Below are 20623 nucleotides of genomic sequence, written 5' to 3' on the forward strand. Positions count from 1 at the left end.
ACTTAATAAGGTATTGGTTATGAAGTTTGAGAAGCTGTACACAAAGCCAACACAGAGTAGACAGAAAAAAGAACTCTGTACTCTGCTTCAAAGCAGGGAGCTTTTGGTACCTGTTCCTTCTTTCGGCCCTTGATTATCTAATATGAAAATCAAAGACTCCACATCCTATAAAAACCAACTTAGGAGCTGAGCTGTACTTTTAATTTCGTCTTCTCATCTATTCTTAATCTTTTAGTGCATTTTGTTATTGTTGTTCAGTTGTGTCTGACTCTTTGTGACCCCATTTGGGGTTTTCTTGGCAAAGATAACGGTTTGTCATTTCCTTTTCCACCTCATTGTACAGATGAGGAACCAAAGCAAACAGGATTAAGTGACTTGCCCAAGGTCACATAGCTTGTAAGTGTCTGAGACCAGATTTGAAGTCAGGAAAATGAGTTTTCCTTACTTCCAGTCTGGCATTCTACCCACTGTGCCAGCTAGCTGCCCACATCAACTTTAAAAGGCATCAATATTAATCTTTGTCTTACTTATCAGGGAACACATGACTATTTCATTTTGTCTTGGTATTTCTACAGTCTAAAACACTCCAAGGCATATAGCAGGTGCTTACTAAGAAAGTTTGATGGACTCTATAAATCTGTAAGCATGCATCAGATTTAAATGATCAGTACACTAGCAATTACTCTAAAAAGTCAGTAACAGAGACTGAAATTACTTCTATGAAAGGAATACTAAAAGAGGGATACGCAAAAATACGACAATTCAAGATAAATATGGCAGTCTGTAATAATACAAACTAGCTCCCTTCTTTATTTAGTAACCTAGCATAGGATTACCTGAAATCTATGACCAAAAAAGAAAAACTGTATATCAGATTTCAAAAAATCATTAAAGAAAATAGCCCAGACACATTAGAACAAGATGGCAACGTGAAAATAGAAAGAATCCACCTGTCACTCCAGGAGTGTTGAAGGAATTAAGTTCTAAATGGGTTGGCATTCATAATTTATTAAATACCACTTGAAGCTCAGACTATATGGAAAATTCCCTATCTGATGTACCATAATATTACAATAACACCAACAACCACATAATGAACAAAACAGAACACCCTATTTTCATTTGTGGCAAAGCTTATTTATTAGGCTTGGGGGCAACTGGAATAGGGAAAGTGAATAGGGAGAATAGGCAGTGATACTATTCTAAAATAAAATTATTTGACTTTAATTTTAGTTTGTTGGGAGAAAGCTATACAAAATATGCTTTTGAGTAAAACACTGCTACTGACCGACTTTATTAGATTCTGGATTAATGTCCCATACTGGAACTTCCTAAATAACAACTATTTGAAAACATCTGAAATAAGAAACTGCAGAATACAGTTAAAGTAACTATAAACCATAAATTCATAAGATGCAGGATCTGTGCTTACAGGTTTTAATACATCATGGTTAATGATTCACTAGAAGCCGTTTCCCAACATTCAAAGAAATGTTTTCATATAGTTCTTTTGGCTGATGTTGGAAAGCTTTACCCCAATTCAACTAATAAGTAACATTTTTTAATATAAAAAAACATAAAAAAATTTAAAAAATGGATATAAACAAGATTATTTTGAAATTAATATGCTGTCAAAAATAAATCCTTTAAAGAATTAAAGCACATTTGTAACTTTTTACTCAAGAAACTAGTTAAATTACTTTTTAAACCAGCAATAAAAATGTTGGAAAAATGTAGAATGTCCTTAGAAAGTTTGTAAACCATTTCCTCCATCTCTTCATTGCCCCTACATTAACAAAAAAAAAAAAAAAAAAAGCTAGGGAAGGCAATAAAGAGAAATACGGTTCCCTTCTTTAAAAATTATTACCCAAATAATTGCTCTCATTGTTATCATAGCACTATTACAAAGACAATTACAATTTTCAATTTAGGAGGAAATCATCAATCTTTAATCTAGTATGATTAAAGAAAATTGATTCTTCTTCCTAAACAAGAATAAAACCAATTTATTTTCCCTTAAGCCATAGTAATTTAAAATGGAATAATTATTTCCTGTTCTATTTTCCATACTTCAGTTAATAATTATGCTTTTATAATTAAATAATCCTCATAAGATTACCATTATGATAAATTTTTTAAAAAGCCCTAAACTAGCTGAATGTTTAATTTCTTTCCACGTGTCTTGGACATTAACAAAAGCACAATTTGTCCATTTATTTAATGTGTTCTTGAAATTTATCAACAATGGCTATATTATATAAAAATCATTAAACTTACGTACTCAATTAAATCCCATGGCTTAATTCCCTTTTTCATAATAGTTGTGTGTGCAAACTTAGGAAAAAGATTTGTATTATTTTGTCCACTACTGAGAGATATAATTTTTTTCTCCTAAATATCAATTTATTTCTTAGAGTGAAATAGAGCTGCTGTGACAGAATCTTTAAAGACAGTGTTTTTCCTTTTAAAATACTACACCCACAGCAAAGTACTATTATATAAGTACACTTGGAATCATAGAAGTTGAGCTAAAGGGTACAAAGAACTATAGCTGGATTGGCAATTGATGACTTCCTTAGTCTTCATATAGAAGCCTTCAGTTATTAAATTGAAGTTTCTGGCAGGAGATAACATTCCAAAAAACAAACTTGAAAATCACTAATAGCTAAGGCATAGTCTTCCTGTGGTAGCTAGACTTCAGATTTAGTCTTTTTTTTTTCTTCAATTACATGTAGTTTCTGACATGCACTGCAAAAACTTTCAAGTATATTTTCCTTTTTAAACTGGCCAAACAAGAGCTCAACCAAAAAAAAAATCTCATTATGTAGCAAAGTTTAAAATCGACCTTTCACATTATCTATTTAAAATAATTAATCTAGGACCAAAATTAAAATAAAGCTTGTTATTTAAAATTTTTTTTTGATAAAATTGATCTACAATGGTTGAGGCACCAAGTGGTCAAGTAATATTGAAAGACTCATATCCTTTACGACATCAAGCCTGGATGAGAATCCTGGGAACATTCCTCTCCTTCCCAGATTTCTGGACCAAACCCTTGGCTCTAAAATGTAATTTAATAATACAAATTATAGGATTATTATAACTTAATAATAAAGCTATTTCAAGGTATAAGGATTTAGGATAGCTACGTGCTTCATAAATTTCAGACAGGCTGCAATCTATGAAAGTGGAAGGAGTTTCCTCACTGAAAAAAATCACAGATACTTGACATAATGTTTAAAACAGGATTTTTAAAAAATTCTGTAAGGTGCAGAAACAAACAAAAATTGGGGCTTCACCCTTTTTAAGCTGACAGAACATATCACATTCAAATTATATTCCAGTAAAAGAGTTACTCTAATTCCCTTGAAGATTTTCATCACATAAAACCTTTGGCTGCTAGACAATGATCCATTTAAAATAATTTAATTGAAGATTCTTAAAATTCCTTCATTTTCATCTATTTGAGGCACCACTAACCTTTCTTGGCTTAGAAGGAAGATTATCTTATTCCTCCTGGCCTTGCTTCATTTCAACTCTATAATGAAAACATATATCACAATGATTCAAATAAAAAAATGAGCTCAGAGGAACTGATTATTTCTACTTGCTCAACCTCAAAACTTTACTTGAGTTTCTTTGTCCCCGCCTTCTTCTCCATGCAACCAAAGTGACAAAATTTCATTAAGTTGTATAGAAAGTGCAAAGAAATGAATGAATGACTTGACTTCCACTTACAAGACAAACATTAAAGTGCTAAGATGATCTAATATACTTGTAACTAAAACTTGGGACTTACTGTATACTTAAAAAGCATCTTTTCAACAAGTCAAGAGATTAACTTTTAAAATACTGTTATTTAACACCAGCAGGTCATTGTAGGTTTTGGTTCAGGCTTCAAAACAATTCCATCATCAGCTGGTTGACTAAGCATTAGAGGTTTGTGGCTTTTGAGCTTATGAGCTAAGGTCATGAATATAGCTTCCACATGGTCATTATCATTGGGATTTTTAGCAGAGGTTTCAAACAGTGGCATAGAGTGTGTGTCAGCAAATTTTTGGGCCAAATCTGTAGGAACTTGAATGGCACTTCTCAAGTCACATTTATTTCCAACCAGAATCCTTGGTATATCACTAGCAAGCAAATGTTGTTTGCATTCTTCTATCCATGACGGCAGGCTGCGAAAACTGGCCATGTTGGTCATATCATACACAAAGACAACAGCATGTACATTCCTATAGTAGTGCTGTACCATGCTTTTTCTGAACCGTTCTTGCCCTGCTGTGTCCCATAATTGTATCTGAAAATAAAAAGAGGAAAAAAAATTACAATAGAATAATCCCAATTTAAAATACTTAGGAATCCTATTGTTCTATCAACAAAACAAACAAATAAACCCTTGAAATTATATGGTGCTTTATATTTTTTCAAAGTATTTCATACCTATTTCTTCAATATTTCAAGTAACCATGACATCACTGGTATGGGTAATACAGATCCAAAATCCTAGCAGTCTTCTTAGTAGGTGGTATTTAAGAGTTAGTATGACCCCTCAAAAATTTACCCTTTGGGGTCCAACTTTCATGATTACTATCATTTAATAACTTCTTATTAGAAAGCTCAGGCACAGTTTGATTCTAATAACAATATAATTGAATAGCAGTTCTGAGGATAAGTTCAATTATTTGTGATTGTCCACAAGTACAAGGTGAGAAAGATATGGACAGAAGATATGAAAAGCCACCTAGGAATGGAGGTTGATTTTAAGCTTAACTAGTCAATAGTGAGCTTTAAAAAAAAAACAACCCAGCAACAACAACAATCTAATGCAAGCTAGGTAGAGCTACGTTAAGAGCAACTGAATGTCTAGTATAAAGGAGAGTGTGATTATCTTCCCAATTACGCTATCCTAGTCAGACCACATCTGAAGTATTGTGTTCAGGTATACTGGCCACATTTTAAGAGGAATACTGACAAAATAATGTCCACAGAATGGTTATTTAGATAACGAGGGGACTTTCAATTATGTCAAAAAACAAACTGGGGATGTTTAGTTTGAAGAAGCCAAGACTTAAGAGAGCATACGACATGCTTACTTCAGATATCTGAAGCATTGTTAATCTGTGGTTTTCTAATAAATCAATATGTGCTCTATAGGGATTTGTTCCTACTTGAGTTTGATATCACTGCTCCATACCATACTCTCCCAAGCTCTCCAATGCTGGGGGGAATAAAACATTTACACAAGTATAATATGAGCACAATAAAAGACAGGAGGCAAGGGAGAGAATTAAGTATTCTGAGAAAATTTGAAGGAAAGGTCAAAACTGTGAGGAAGACTTTCTAGAGGACATAGACATCTAACCACTTGGAGGAGAGCTACACAGAAGAAGGTTTAAGCTGTTTCCATGTGGTCCCAAAGGGAAGAACCAGCAACTATTGCAGTAGGTGTATTATGTAAATGGCAAAGAGGAAAATTAGATGATATATTATCTTCCATTCATATATCAAAAGCAGACAAGATATCTTGAAAGATGTAACAGCTATAACTCTGATGATCCCCTAATAAATAATATCAAGCAAGGCATGAAACAGGGAGATATACAGTCAAAAGTGTTCACCTGTCATGAAGAAGGATCCAACAGAGAACCAAGTCAAAGAGAAAATCCATACATAAAATTCACTAGATGGCTCCTATTGTCAGATAAAATTGTGCTGACTACACAGAGTTCCTGAACACTGCAGAACTTCCTAAATAAGATTCAGTCTTGTTAAGGAGGTTGGTCTAATTTTTCACACAGGGAAAAAACAAGCAGATGAAGAATGAATGTTGTACAGAATCCAACACACAACTGGATAGGCAAACTATAGAGCAAGTTATAGAACTCATCCATCTGTACAAATATCTGGGTCAGACACTGTAAATGTATAATAATCTGGGTTCAGAATTGAATAGGAGGAAGAGAAGCCTTGATTTCCTTTGGGAAACTACAGAATTCATTAAATGATCTCAAGCTTTTTCCTAAAATAAAGGCTCATCTTTTAAGGACTAATAATGTTCTTCCAGTAATGTGTTATACGAACAGGCAGCTAGGTGGCACTGTGGATAGAGCGCTGGGCCTGGAGTCAGCAACACCTGAGTTCAAATCCAGCCTCAGATACTTACTAACTGTATGACCCTGGACATATCACTTAACCCTGTTGGCCTCAGTTTCCTCATCTGTAAAATGATCTGGAGAAGGAAATGGTAAACCACTCCAGTATCCCTGCCAAGAAGACTTCAAACGGGATCACAAAGAGTCGGACATGACTGAAACAACTAAACAATGTCATATCGCAAGTACAGAATATCACAGAATACAACAGTCATTGAAAACTCAAGTTGAAGATCCACCAAAGCACAACAGAAAGGTAAGTGGGTGCTAGTAGGCTGCAACACAATAAGAATGAAATATTACGTAGAAGTAATGTGAACAGACCTACTACTACGCGGCAGTAGTAGTAGCGAATATTATGCAGTAGTAAATGTTATGAGAGAAAAAGCCAACAACAACGGACAATCTGGGATGCTCTACTGATGTCCTTGTAATAACAGAAGAATTTAAGGAAGGCTCTTGAATATCTGCTGGGTGTCTATGGTAAATTTCTGGGACAAAATGCACAAAATAGGTTAAAATCTATACCAATGGAGGTAAAACCTACATCAGTGAGATCACAGATCCACAGGAATGTTGCAAGAAAAATATGACTCATTACCCGGCCATGGAAGAGTTCAAAAAAGATTTTGAGAAGTAGAGGAAAAACTGGGAAGAGAAATGAGAGTGATGCAAGAAAATCATGAAAAACATGTCAACAGCTTGCTAAAGGAGACCCAAAGAAAAATACTGAAGAAAATAACACCTTAATAAATAGACTCGGGGCAGCTAGGTGGCGCGGTGGATAGAGCACCAGCCCTGAAGTCAGGAGGACCTGAGTTCAAATCCGGCCTCAGACCAAACACTTGACACTTAACTAGCTGTGTGACCCTGGGCAAGTCACTTATCCCCAATTGCCTAAAAATAAAAAAAATAAAAAAATAAAAAACAGACTGACCCAAGTGGGTCAGTCCCCTCCCAAGAGGGAGGGGAAAAAATTATATGTATGTATAGATAGACAGATAGAGGGCACAGGGTGAGTTTGAAGACGAAGGGGTGATATCTGGAAAATAAAATTAAGGGGTGAGAGAGGATTATACTGGCAGAAGAAGAAAGGGAGAGGTAGAATGGGGTAAATTATCTCACATGAAATAGACAAGAAAAGGCTTTTACAGTGGAGGGGAAATGGGGGAAGGTGAGAGGGAATGAGTGAATCTTATTTTCATAGGATTTGGCTTAAGGAGGGAATAACATACCCAATGGGGTATGGAAATCTATCTTACCCTACAGGAAAATAAGGGGGGAAGGGGACAAGAGAGCAGGATGTTGATAGAGGGGAGGGCAGACTGAGTGATGGGATAATCAAAAGCAAACACTTCTGAGTAGGGACAGGGTCAAAAGAGAGAATAGAATAAATGGGGGGGTAGGATAGGATGAAGGAAAATACAGTTATTTTTTTATAACATGACTACTATGGAAGTGTTTTGCATGACTACACATCCATAACCTGTATCGAGATGCCTGCCTTTTCAATGAGGGTGGGTGGGGAGGGAGGAAGGGAGAAAACTTGGAACCCAAAGTTTTAAAAACACATGTTAAAAATAAAAAAAATAAATTAAAAAAAGCAAAAAAAAAATGACAAAAGAGGTCCAAAAACCCAATAAGTAGAAGAATGTCTTAAAAAGCAGAATTGGTCAAATGGAAAAGGAAGTCCAAAAGCTCACTGAAGAAAATACTTCCTTAAAAATTAGAATGAAGCAAATGAAAGCAAGTGATTATGAGAAATCAAGACATCATAAAAAAAAACAAAAGAATGAAAAAATAAAAGACAATGTGAAATATCTCACTGGAAAGACAACTGATCTGGAAAACAGATCCAGGAGAGATAATTTAAAAATTATTGGACTACCTGAAAGCCATGATCAAAAAAAAAAGAGCCTAGATATCACCTTTCAAGAAATTATTAAGGAAAACTGCCCTGATATTCTAGAACCAGAGGCCAAAATAGAAATTGAAAGAATCCACAGATCACCTCCTGAAAGAGATCCCCAAAGGAGAACTCCTAGGAATATTATAGCCAAATTCCACAGTTCCCAGGTCAAGGAGAAAATATTGCAAGCAGCCAGAAAGAAACAATTCATGTATTGTGGAAACACAATCAGGATAACACAAGATTTAGCAGCTTCTACATTAAGAGGGCTTGGAATATGATATTCCAGAGGGCAAAGGAGATAGGATTACAGCCAAGAATCACCTACCCAGTAAAACTGAGTATAATCTTCCAGGGGAAAAAATGGACATTCAGTAAAATAGAGGACTTTGAAGCATTCTTGATGAAAAGACCAGAGCTGAATAGAAAATCTGCCTTTGAAATACAAGACTCAAGAGAAGCATGAAAAGGTAAATAGGGAAGCAAAAAATCTTAAGGGACATATTAAAGTTGAACTGTTTACATTCCTACATGGAAAGATGATATTTGTAACTCACAAGACCTTTGGTCAGTATTAGGGGTAGTGGGAGGGAAAAAAAAATTACAGATAGATAGATAGATAGATAGAGGGCACAGGGTGAGTTGAAGATGAAGGGGTGATATCTAAAAAATAAAATTAAGGGATGAGAGAGGATTATGCTGGGAGAAGGAGAAAGGGAGAGGTAGAATGGGGTAAATTATCTCACATAAAACAGACAAGAAAAGGCTTTTATAGTGGAGGGGAAGTGAGGGAAGGTGAGAGGTAATGAGTGAATCCTATTCTCATTGGATTTGGCTTAAGGAGGGAATAACATACACACTCAAATTGATATGGAAAGCTATCTTACTGTACAGGAAAATAGGGGGAAGGGGATAAGAGAGTAGGGGAATGATAGGAGGGAGGGTAGATTGGGGGAGGGGATAATCAGAAGCAAACACTTCTGAGGGGGGACAGGGTCAAAAGAGAATAGAATCGGTGGGGGGGGCGGCATAGGATAAAGGGAAATATAGTTAGTTTTTCACAACATAACTACTATGGAAGTGTTTTGCATGACTACATATGCATAACCTGTATCAAGTTGCTTGCCTTCTCAATGAGGGTGGGTGGGGAGGGAAGAAGGGAGAAAATTTGGAACCCAAAGTTTTAAAAACAAATGTTAAAAATTGTTTTCACATGCAACTGAGAAATAAGACATACAGGCAATGGGGTATAGAAATCTATCCTGCCCTACAGGAAAACAGAAGGGGAAGGGGATAAGAGAAGGCGGTGGGGGCAGTGATGGAAGGGAGAGCAGATTAGGGGAAGGGGTATTCAGAATGCACACCATCTTGGGGTGAGGGGAGGGGCAGGATGGGGAGAAAATTTGAAACTCAAAAGCTTGTGGAAGTGAATGTTGAAAATTAAAAACAAATTAATAAAAAAGAAGAAAAATTTGCCAACACTTCATTATCAATAATGATGATGATGATGATGATAATAATAATAATGATGATGATGATGATGATGATGATAATATCTTTCTGACTCCAGGCCCAGAACTTTATCTACTACACCACCAAGAAAAGACTTGCTGGGTATGCTATTTTAGAGATTCTTGTTTAGGTGTGGGCTGGCTTAGCTGGCTACCCAAGTTCCTTCAGTAATTTCATTTCAGTTTAGGGTTAGGGTCAGTGTTAGTCTGTGATTCAGTGAGCTCAACTTTGAAGGAAGATTCTCTAAGGTCCCTCACAGCTGCCAAAAAGACAATTCTATGAAGAAGGTAGTAAAAAAAATCATTATTCTCATCTCACAGATAAAGAGACTTAGGTTTTTCCAGGTTGAGATAACTAATAAATGCCATATTGAGATAGCTAACAAATAAATTTGGGATTTATATCTGACTTTGTCCTGACTCCAGGGTTCTTCTCATGACATCATAATGTCTCCCACTGTTCACAGAGAACACTTTACTGAATTCATGATCTCACCGATCCTTTCTCCAACTGTGTGGATTTCAACTTGTATCCATGCTTTCTCATCCTCTGAACTTCTTGTCCACATCCTCCCATGAATTGTCTACAGTGAATCTAACCAAATGATAAGAGGCCTTCTTCGAGGTTTTTTAAATGAGTACCAGTATAGCACTGGGTCTCTCTGTTGCACTTTGCTCTAGATACATAAGTGGTCCACCTCTTTTTCCAATCATACACTTCTTGGGTAGAGCCTTAAATCACTTTTTTACATGCCAAGTCATTGCTGCTGCAGCCAATTTACACCCAACCACATAAATCCAAAAAGCATTTTGGGGGGGGGTGTTAGGCAATGGGGTTAAGTGACTTGCCCAGGGTCACACAGCTAGTGTGTGTTATGTGTCTGAGGCCAGATTTGAACTCAGGTTCTCCTGAATCCAGGGCCGGTGCTCTATCCACTGAGCCACCTAGCTGCCCCCTCAAAAAGCATTTATTAATGTGGTATGGCTCTACACTGCCTTTTGTGTTATCCACAATTTTTATTCTTTGTTGATTATGGTGTTCCATCATTCATAGTCCTAAAGCAGTATAAAGAGGCTGTTTTTTATTCTTTTTTTTTTTTTTGGTGAGACAATTGGGGCTAAGTGACTTGCCCAGGGTCACGAGTGTCTGAGGCCAGATTTGAACTCAGGTTCTCCTGACTCCAAGGCCAGAGTTCTATCTACCACACCACCTAATTGCCCCAAATGTTATTGGTGCCATACACACTTTTCTTTTCTTTTTTTTGCCTTCTGGTGAGGCAGTTGGGGTTAAGTGACTTGCTCAGGGTCACACTGCTAGTAAGTGTCTGGTCTGAGGCCAAATTTGAACTCAGGTCCTCCTGACTCCAAGGCCGGAGCTCTATCCACTTCACCACCTAGCTGCCTCCTAAAGAGGCTGTTTTTAAAAGGATGTTGTGTTGTCGTATATGAATATAATGGAATACTATTGTGCTATAAGAAATGATGAGTAGGCAGATTTCAGAAAAAACTAGAAAGACTTACATGAACTGATGCTGAGTGAAGTGAGCAGACCAGGAGAACACTGTACCTAGTAACAGCAACATTGTGCAATGATCAACTATGACAGACTTAGATCTTCTCAGGAATACAACGATCTAAGACAATTCAAAGACTCATGGAAAACACTATCCTCATCCAGAGAAATAACTATGGAATATGAATACAGATCAAAGAGTATTATTTTCACTTTTTTTTTCTCCGCGGTTTTTCCCTTTTGTTCTAATTCTTCTTCCACAACTTGATTAATGTGAAAATATTTTTAATATGATTGTACATGTATAACCTATATCAGATTGCTTGCCATTTTTGGGAGGAGAAAAAATGTGGAATTCAAAATCTTATAAAAGTGAGTGTTAAAAACTACATGTAATTACATGTAAATTACATGTAATTGGGAAAAATAAATACTATTAAGTGGAGAAAAAAATAAAAGGATTGTTGGTTGTGTGTATATGAAGAAATAACTTGGGATTATTGAAGGTGTGTTAAAATTACTCAAATGTCCAACCAGCCACTCTTTTCCTCCTATTAAATTTTGGGTCCAATTTAATTTACTGTCTATATTTATATTCATTCTGAGTCTATTAGGGCCCAAATAGTGACCAAGCAGAGCTTGGTTTGGGACCAGAGTGCTTTGGGGTTAAGGCTGGTCTTTAAGAGAAAAAAAATCAAAACAAAAAAAAAAGTTTCAGACATTAAAATTTACATTCCCATTGGGCAGAGCGCCATGAGGTGCTTTGTTTTGGCCAAAAACCCTGAGGGTCTTCCCCTCCCAGATCTATTTTTTTAAAGAGGCCATTCTTTGTGTCATTTTTTTTTTTATTAAGCCTTAATCACTGAGTGGGCACTGCCTCAGTCAAATTGAAACCTGTTAAAGACCTGAGCTTGAAAAGGCAGAGGTTCTCTATCGCATCCTGGGCCATCTCCAGTTGTTCTGATCCATATCTGGCCATCGGACCCAGACGGCTCTGGAAGAGAAAGTGAAGCTGGTGACTTTGCACTTAAATCCACTTAAATCCAATTCACTTGCATGTCATGACATCACCTACCTGATGTCATGGTCCTTTTCGAGAAGGAAAGACAAACAGCAAACAAGCAAATGTCTATATGCAGCACCTACCCTAGACAAGCTCATTGTTTAAAAAAAAAAACAAAAAACAAAAAAGAATATCCACACAACTGCACTGCACAAGAGACATTTTTTATCCACTTATTTTTTCTGCAAATTTTTAGATTAAATTCTTAAACGAAGGTAGATCTCATTAAGGCAGCCCTATAGTGTATAGCATTTTAAGCTTTTGCACCAAAGAAATCAATGCCATTAAAATTTGAAAAGAAACAGTTAAATGGAAGAGGGGGATAAAAACACTGTGCAGCAATCTTTTCTGATAAAAGATCTGGACTGATTCAATTACATAAGAACAAGAACTATTTCCCAAGAGATGATGGTCAAAGGATATGAACAGATAGTTCTCCAAAGTAAAGGTAGAGATCAACAGCCACAAGAAAAAATGTTATGTCACTAATAATAAAAGAGATGCACATTCAAACAAAGATGGGCAAAGATGACCAAAAAAAGGAAAATGACAACTGTTGGAGGAGATTTGAGAGGCCAGATTAAAGATTTGTCTAAGATTACAGTAAAAGTAGTAAGAGCTGAGTATGGAAGGTCCAAGTTCAGAGCTCTATTCATTGCACTACACTGCATTCTACTCTACTGACGGCAACACTACCTTCCCAGTTATCCATACTTAAAATGTCAAAGTTATCCATAATTTCTCTTCCTAGCCTCATATCCAATTAGTTGTCAAGTCCTATCAATCCGCACCCCCATATTACTTCTGGCATCTGACCCTGTCTCTCCACTTACAGGGCCAGTGTCCTTTTTCAGCATCTCTGCCCTTCCTTCACCTTCTTCATCTCATCTGGTCAAGTATAACCTCCAAATTGGTTTCTCTGTCTCCAATATCACCATGCTCTAATTTATTATCCTTCACAAAAGTTCCAATTTAATCTTCATAAAGTCTGACCGTGTTATTCCCATGCTCAACATTTTCAACAACTCTCCTAGTACATCCTAGAATAAAATACAAACTTCCTAGACTGCCATTTAAGGTCTCCACAATCTAGTTCTAAGCTATTTTTTTTTTGCATCACCAGTTGCCAAGTCTTGCTAATGCATTCCCCTTACACAAGCTTAAACCTACACGAAGACTTAGAACACCCTCATAGCTACCACTTCATTCTAGGCCTTGATCACTTTTTGACTAGACAATTGTAAAGGCCTCCGATGGTCCCCCTACCTCAAGTTTCTCACCACTTCAATTCATCTTCCATTTAGCCACCTAAGCTATTTCCCTAAAGCATCCATCTAACCATGTCACTTCCCTAGCCCTGCCCCCATGTTCTAAAGTTCCCATAGCTCTGTAATGTCCCTAGAATAAAATACAACTTCTGTTTGATACTTAAATCTGGCTCCAGCATTCTTTTCTATTATTCCCCTCCACCTACTTTTCAACCAACCTGGCTTTCTTCCTGTTCTTAGTACAAAATGTTCCACCCTTGGACTCAGTGCCCTTGCACAGGCTGTCTCCCATGCCTGCAATGTACTCCCTCCTCATTTCTGCCTCTAAGAATCCATAACTTAATTAAAATCTTAGCCCAAGCACCACCTCCTACAATATGAGGACTTACCCCATTCCCTCAAGAAATGGCTCTTGTCTTAGTGCACAGAGGTAGGAGACTACTAAGACAAAATATTATATTTGCTGTTAGATGTGTAGTAATTGGAGCAGAGAGGTTTTTGTTTGGTTGTTTTTCTTTTTCACAAGGGAGGATTGGTGACAGTTTTGAAACAACTACAATGTAAAGACAAAAGACATCAACAAAATGTATTTAAAATTTTTTTTTCAATTACCTCTAATTACCAGTTCTAAATCATAGATCCATGGATCTAAATCTGTGCCTTCCATTTGTAAAATGAAGGAAGTGGCAAATGTACAAAAATCTTTATATCACCTCTTTCCGTGATGGCAAAGAATTGGAAACTGAAGAGGTATCCATCAAATGGGGAAATGACTGAACAAGTGATGGTACACGAATGGGATGGAATACCATTATGCTCTAAGAAATTATCAAGAGGATGGTTTCAGAGAAACCTGGAAAGATTTTTATGAACCTATGTAGAGTAAAGCGAGCAGAACCAGGAGACTCATCTTATATAACTACAATGTTGTAAAGACGAATAGGCAGCTAGATGGTGAAGTGGAAAAAGCACTGGGCCTGGAGTCAGGAAGACCAGAATTCAAATCCAGGCTCAGACACCTGTGTAACCTTAGGCAAGTCACTTGTTTGCCTCAGTTTCCTCAACTGTAAAATGGGTATAATGCCATCTACCTCCCTGGGTTGTCATAAGGATAAAATGAGATAATATTTGTAAAGCGCTAAGCACGTAATACATGCTACATAAATACTAGCTATTTTTTTTTTATCATTAAACAACTTTGAAAGAATTAAGAACTCTGATCAACACAAAGACCAACCACAATTCCAAAGGACGCGTGTGCCCTGCTTTCTGATAGAGGTGATGGACAGAATGAGACATTTTTGTTTGTTTGTGTGACTGTAAAAGGGGTTTGTTTTTCTTGCTTTCCGTGGAAGCTAGTGGGAAGGCGGCAAGGACAGAAGGTGTATCTTCATGAAAATAAAATTAAAATGACAAAATGAGTTAGTTGGATTACATCAGGGTTTCTTAACTTTTTCCATCTCAGACTACCCTTTGGCAGTCTGGTGAAACCTATGGATCCATTTTCAGAGAAATGTTTTTAAACGAATAAAATAAAATGCACAGGATTAAAAAGGAAACCCATTCTAATGAAATACAGTTATCAAAATATTTTTAAAACACGCAAGTTCACAGACTCTAGGTTAAGAACCTGTGAACTTGGGCAGCTAGGTGGCACAGTGGATAGAGCACCAGCCCTTAAGTCAGGAGGACCTGAGTTCAAATCTGGCCTCAGACCAAACACTTGACACTTACTAGCTGTGTGACTCTGACCCAATTGCCAAAAAAAAAAAAAAAAAATTCTGAACTAAATGATCTCTAATAATCCTCCTAGTTCTAAATTCTACAATCTTATCTCTAGGTATCACTATCTCTATAGTACAAACTAAGAAAAATGGTACAACAAAGATTTGTGGATTACATGCTGGAAAAACAATGGGAGATCTGGCCAAGTAACAGGGAATTCCTTCTTCCCATGCTCCCAACAAAAGAAGCAAATAAACAAATTTTCTAGAAATCAAATGATTTTTGGGACCAACCCAGAATACCACAATACCCCTGATATGACTGATCCTGAAACAAATCTCTCACAAATTATCGCCCCAATCCAATGGTTATAAATCAATACTGTCCAAGGCTCTTTTGGGAATAAAATACAACAGGTCGTTACTGATTCACTAATTTCAAATTCAAATGCAACCTAAATCAAAATGGCTGCTATAACACTGGGAAGGAATAACTTTGTATCCTTCTGAAGTCTTACACTGCTGTCTCACTTGTATTCCTGGTAGGTCCTACCAAGCTAGAAAGGAAGTGTCGTTTGAAGACTAGCCTAGGTAAGTTTGGAGGGATTCAGCACGAGGTGAAGGTGAACTTATCTGACAGTATATATACAATATTTTGTCTTAGTAGTCTACTTCCTCTCTGTTGTGAAGGGGGAGGAGGGATAAGTGTTTCATCATTTATTTCCAGGTACCTTTGTTTTTTCCCCATTACTTTGAATTTGTCTTCCTTTTAGTGATCTTTTCATTTATACTGTTGGAGTCATTCTGTACATTATTGTCTTGGTTCTGCTTAATTCATTCAGCCTTACTTCATAAAATTTTCCCATGCTTCTCTAACTTCCCCATATTTATCATTCCTCAATGTATAATGACAACCCATTATGTTCTCACACTGTAGTTTTTGGAGCCATTCCTAGCCAGTGTGCACTCACTTTGTTTTCCACAAACAGTGCTACTGTGAAGATTTTTTCAGCCACAGCAACTCATAAAGACCTCTTATTAAAAGCTATAATTTGCATTTGGGGAGGGAGTAGCCACATCAATGATATCATAGATTTTTTTTGAAGAAATATAAAGCATTTTCTTTTCTTCTCTTTTAGGCAATTGGGGTTGAGTGACTTGCCCAGGGTCATACAGCTAGTAAGTGTCAAGTGTTTGGTCTGAGACCGAATTCGAACTCAGGTCCTCCTGACTTCAGGGCCAGTGTTCTATCCACTGCACCACCTAGCTGCCCTATATAAAGCATTTTCAATTCCATATAGGAACAAAAGAAAGAAAAAGTTGTTCAACAAACTTTCTTTGAACCATACAAAACAGATCCCTATAGATCAGATTACATATAGAGCAAAGGATACAGCTATTCTAAAATATTAGATATTTCCAAAATAAATTATATTTAGCATTGAAGTACATTATATAATGCTTTATAATCCCTGTACTCCATATACACTTGGAAATTTCATCCACTTTCACAGTCTCTACTATCTACAGTGAAGACAAAGGTCCAAATCTGGTTGCACATTTCTTCATGACTAAAAATGACAAAAACAGAAAGTCTTGTCTTCTCTGCCATATCATTCCTGCCCCCTAACTTCTCTATCTTATGTGCTACCATCTTTTCCTAAATCACTCCGGCTTAAAACCTTAAATTTTCCCCCTTCTCCAATATACCCAGTGCCAGTCTTTGAATTTTCCTTTTCTTTCCATTCTCACCAATACTGCCTTAATTCAAGCTCCCACTGTATGTTCCAAGTCTAGACTCCTAAAATAACCTCTCTGGTACCAATCTCTCTTTCCCCCAATCCACTGCAAGAATAACCTTTGTCAAACACTCACCCTCTCACCACCACCCTCCACAGTCCCTTATTATTTCCCTTCTTTCTGCCTGTCCAAATCTCACCTCCTTTACAGACACTGACCCTTAAAGTGACTTCCTCTTCTCTAAACTTCTATACCACCTATTGCCTGTATCTACATTTGCCCCAAACTTACAAATCTTATTAATGGGCACTGTTAAAAAGGCCTACAAGTCTGTTGTTTGGAAACGAGAACTTATCTTTCTTGTAGAAATGATGTTACAGATCTTGGTTAGTTATGTTCCTGGGCCAGCTTATAAATGCCTAGTTAATAATGTATTTCAAGTATTATATAACCTAACCACTATTTATAACACTGCTTCTCTTAGGAAATGTATTCAGAATTCCAACTTGAAATTGAAGGAACAAGGGGCAGCAGGAAGTAACTATGGAGAGCCAGCTGCAAAGCCATGAAGACCGGGACTCAATCCCTGTCTTGGACATGCTGGCTATGTGACTTAACCTCAAGTGACTTAACTTCTCAATGCATTAGGCATAATCAAACCTGTCTTTGTTATTCACTGGAATGAAGCACTAACTGACCTTTCACTCTGCAAGTTTCAATTGTGCTTCTCAATTCTCCCTCTGCACAATTAGGTTTTCTCTTCAATTGGAATCCTCAAATGGACAAAGACAATAAAATCATTTACATGGAGTCCTAAGCATTTAGGACTGTCAATGAAAAAAATCAGGGGCATCTTCACTCAAGAAATTATTTAATTACATTAAATTTCCTAAAACACAGATTTTAACCCTCTCCAAAATAATATTTGAAGGGATACTAACAAATAAACATGTTTTGTTTGGAAGAATGGTCCAAAAGTTGATTCTTAAAAACTTCTGTTCATATTTATTAATTTTGTCCTTTTTACATATTTATTCGGAGAAAGAAAATTTAACAGGCTTTATTCAGTTTAATTTTTGAGTGGAATACTAATTCATGAATTAGCATTAACTCTGAATTGTCCTTTCACAGAGCTCAAAAAGACCTTAGTCAAACTCAGTGCAACTCAGGTTACAGATAAAGACTGGTCCAGAGAGCGGAGGAAACTTCACTAAGATCAGAACCAGTTAGTGGCAAACACATATTCTAATTAGTTTAGAACTTACAATAAATAACTTTGCTGTTTGCTTTCTATATGAGTGTCTGGTCTCCCCAACTAGACTGTCCTTTCTACTTCTTTGCACCTCCCTATAGCATTGAGTCTTGCACAAAACAGGCTCTCAGTAAGGACTTATCAATGGATTTTAAGATGGCCCTGCTAACAATAAGCCATTTTCTAAAAGAGGCTTATTTTTCCAGACTAGAAATATAAGAATATTGAATATATTGTTTCTCTTTTCATGCACGAAGAGTGCATGAGATATATTTGGAAATGAAGATGATTTAAATGAAATCCCCCAAAGTGAACAAAATAAGATGGCTTCGGTGACTTGTATTGTTCATTAGGTTACAAGAAAATACTTGCATTTTAATGAATATATTGGTTTCTATAGTGCTTGCAATTATTTCATTTATTCCTGATGGTATATACCTATGACAAAAGCATTATCACCCAACACACATAAATGCCTTATTAAAAATTGACCACTGCTTCCCTTTCTACTGTGACCAGCTGCTTATCCTAAGTAGCTTCAACCATTCCTCACTTCTGTTATACTACTGTAGAACAGGAAGAACACAGAACCCTCCAGAAAGAAAAATGGATGGAATATAACATGCTTATACAAGGTTTTGTATTAGGTATAGGCTTTGAAAATCTTAGAGTACTATATTAATAGGAGCTATTATTTTTTAATGGGCTCTTTTTTCCTCTATAACTTTCCCTATTACACCTAAGACAGTGTCCTGGAGATCCGATGAATGAAAAATCATTTAAATGTTTATTATATCCAAAACACATATTTAATAAGTTATTAACTGACTGATTCTTCCAAATCTGAGACATGGCAGAGAACAGATATCCCATAAATTCCTCCCCTTCCCCCCATGCTGTCCTCAGTTGACTCCCACCACGCTTTATCATGCCAGTCAGTATGTACTCTAGAAAAGTCTTGCTCTGTGCATATAAGGTCCCCTCCCATGCCCAGCATCCATCTCTATATCTGATACCTCCATAGTGTAGCAGAAAGCACTCAATTTGTGTTCACATCCAAGCTCTGCATTTAGTAATACCTTGTGTGGGTGGGCAATGTGATTTCATTAGTGTAGGTAACTCTGGTCGGGAAAATTCCCTGGGCCAATTCAGAGGAGCAACCAGTTGCATTTTATAGGTTTAAAAAGCTTGGGGGGGAGGTGGCAATGGGGCATTAACTTCCCCGGAGCTGTCAAAGTAAAAAGGAGAGACAAGACTTGAATCAAAGTCTTAACTCATCTCCATCCATCCACCCATCCATTCATATGCCTTAGTAATAGCTGTTGTGACCTTAGCCGGTCACTTCTGGGCCTAAGTTTCCAAATCTGTAAAATTAGGGAGCTGCACTATTAACTGGTCCTCTAAAGTCCCTCAGTAACAACTGTTGTGACTTTAGCGGGTCACTTCATTTCTCTGGGCCTCAGTGACTTTAGCGGGTGACATCATTTTCCTGGGCCTGTTTCCTGATCTGTAAAATTAGCGGGTGGCCCTATGAACTGCTCTTCTAAGGTTTCTGCCAGCTCTCCATCCCATAATTCAGCATCTTTAGGGGCATCATTTGACCCTCATCTGTAAAACGGGGAGAACAATCGCTCCTGCTTCATAGGGTGATGGTGAGGATCAAAGGAGGTTAACAAATGGCCAGCGCTGCATCGGCGCCGGCTACCATTCTAACAACCGTAAGGAAGGCGTTGGCCCAGGCCGCGGGCTCTCCCAGCTCTAGCCCCCTTAGCAACCGCGGAAGCGTCGGCAACGTCAGCGGCCCGGGAGGCTCCGGGCCCGGGAGGCTCCGAACCGGGGCGGCTCCGGCGGGCGCTCACCTTGATGCGCTCGCCGTCGATGTCCACCGCGCGCTCGCGGAAGTCCACGCCGATGGTGGCCTCGGTGCGGTCCGGGAAGCGGCCGGCGCAGAAGCGGTACGTCAGGCACGTCTTGCCCACGTTGGAATCCCCGATCACGATGATCTTGAAGATGCGGGAGCGGGCCGGGGGCAGCCCCGCGCCTCCGCCGCTGGCCGTGAAGCTCGCCTCCAGCGATGACTCCAGCTCCATCGCGCCGCTTCCGGCAACGGAAGCGGAGGCCGGGGCCAAGGCAGCGGCTCCGGAATCGACTGGACCGGACCCCCGCTCGATTGCGCAACGTCCCCTCACAGCCCCGGCCGCCGCTCGGGGGCGCGCGCACGCTCCTAGCGCTCACCGCTCCCGGGTCCCGCGCCTCGCGCCGCCCTCCGACGTGGGCCGGGTGCAGTCGCCACCTCCCACCGCCGCGACATCCGCCGCGGCCCCGCCCCCGCTCTCCCCGAGGGAGCGGAGAGCCTCACGCAGACGCCCCACCCAGCCTCGCGCCCGCGCTCCACTTCCACACCAGGAGGGGTTCTGACCAGGGCAGCCAGTCCCCTTGCCGACTTTGGCCGGAAGCGCCGGTAACAGCCCAGCCGAGAGAGCTGTCA

General features: G+C 38.3%; 1 protein-coding gene across 1 annotated transcript; it reads right to left on the reverse strand.

Moving 5' to 3' along the window:
* Nucleotides 1–852: 852 nt before the first annotated feature.
* RAB33B (RAB33B, member RAS oncogene family) lies at nt 853–20263 on the reverse strand. Its single transcript, XM_027857529.1, has 2 exons — nt 19995–20263; nt 853–4300 (listed from the first exon to the last, which is right to left on the reverse strand). Exons 1-2 carry the CDS (start codon nt 20223–20225, stop codon nt 3860–3862), a joined length of 672 nt encoding a protein of 223 aa, XP_027713330.1. The 5' UTR covers nt 20226–20263; the 3' UTR covers nt 853–3859.
* Nucleotides 20264–20623: the final 360 nt, after the last annotated feature.

This window comes from Vombatus ursinus, unplaced genomic scaffold (assembly GCF_900497805.2).
Source record: "Vombatus ursinus unplaced genomic scaffold, bare-nosed wombat genome assembly UNPS02012179.1, whole genome shotgun sequence".
Lineage (NCBI taxonomy): Eukaryota > Metazoa > Chordata > Mammalia > Diprotodontia > Vombatidae > Vombatus > Vombatus ursinus.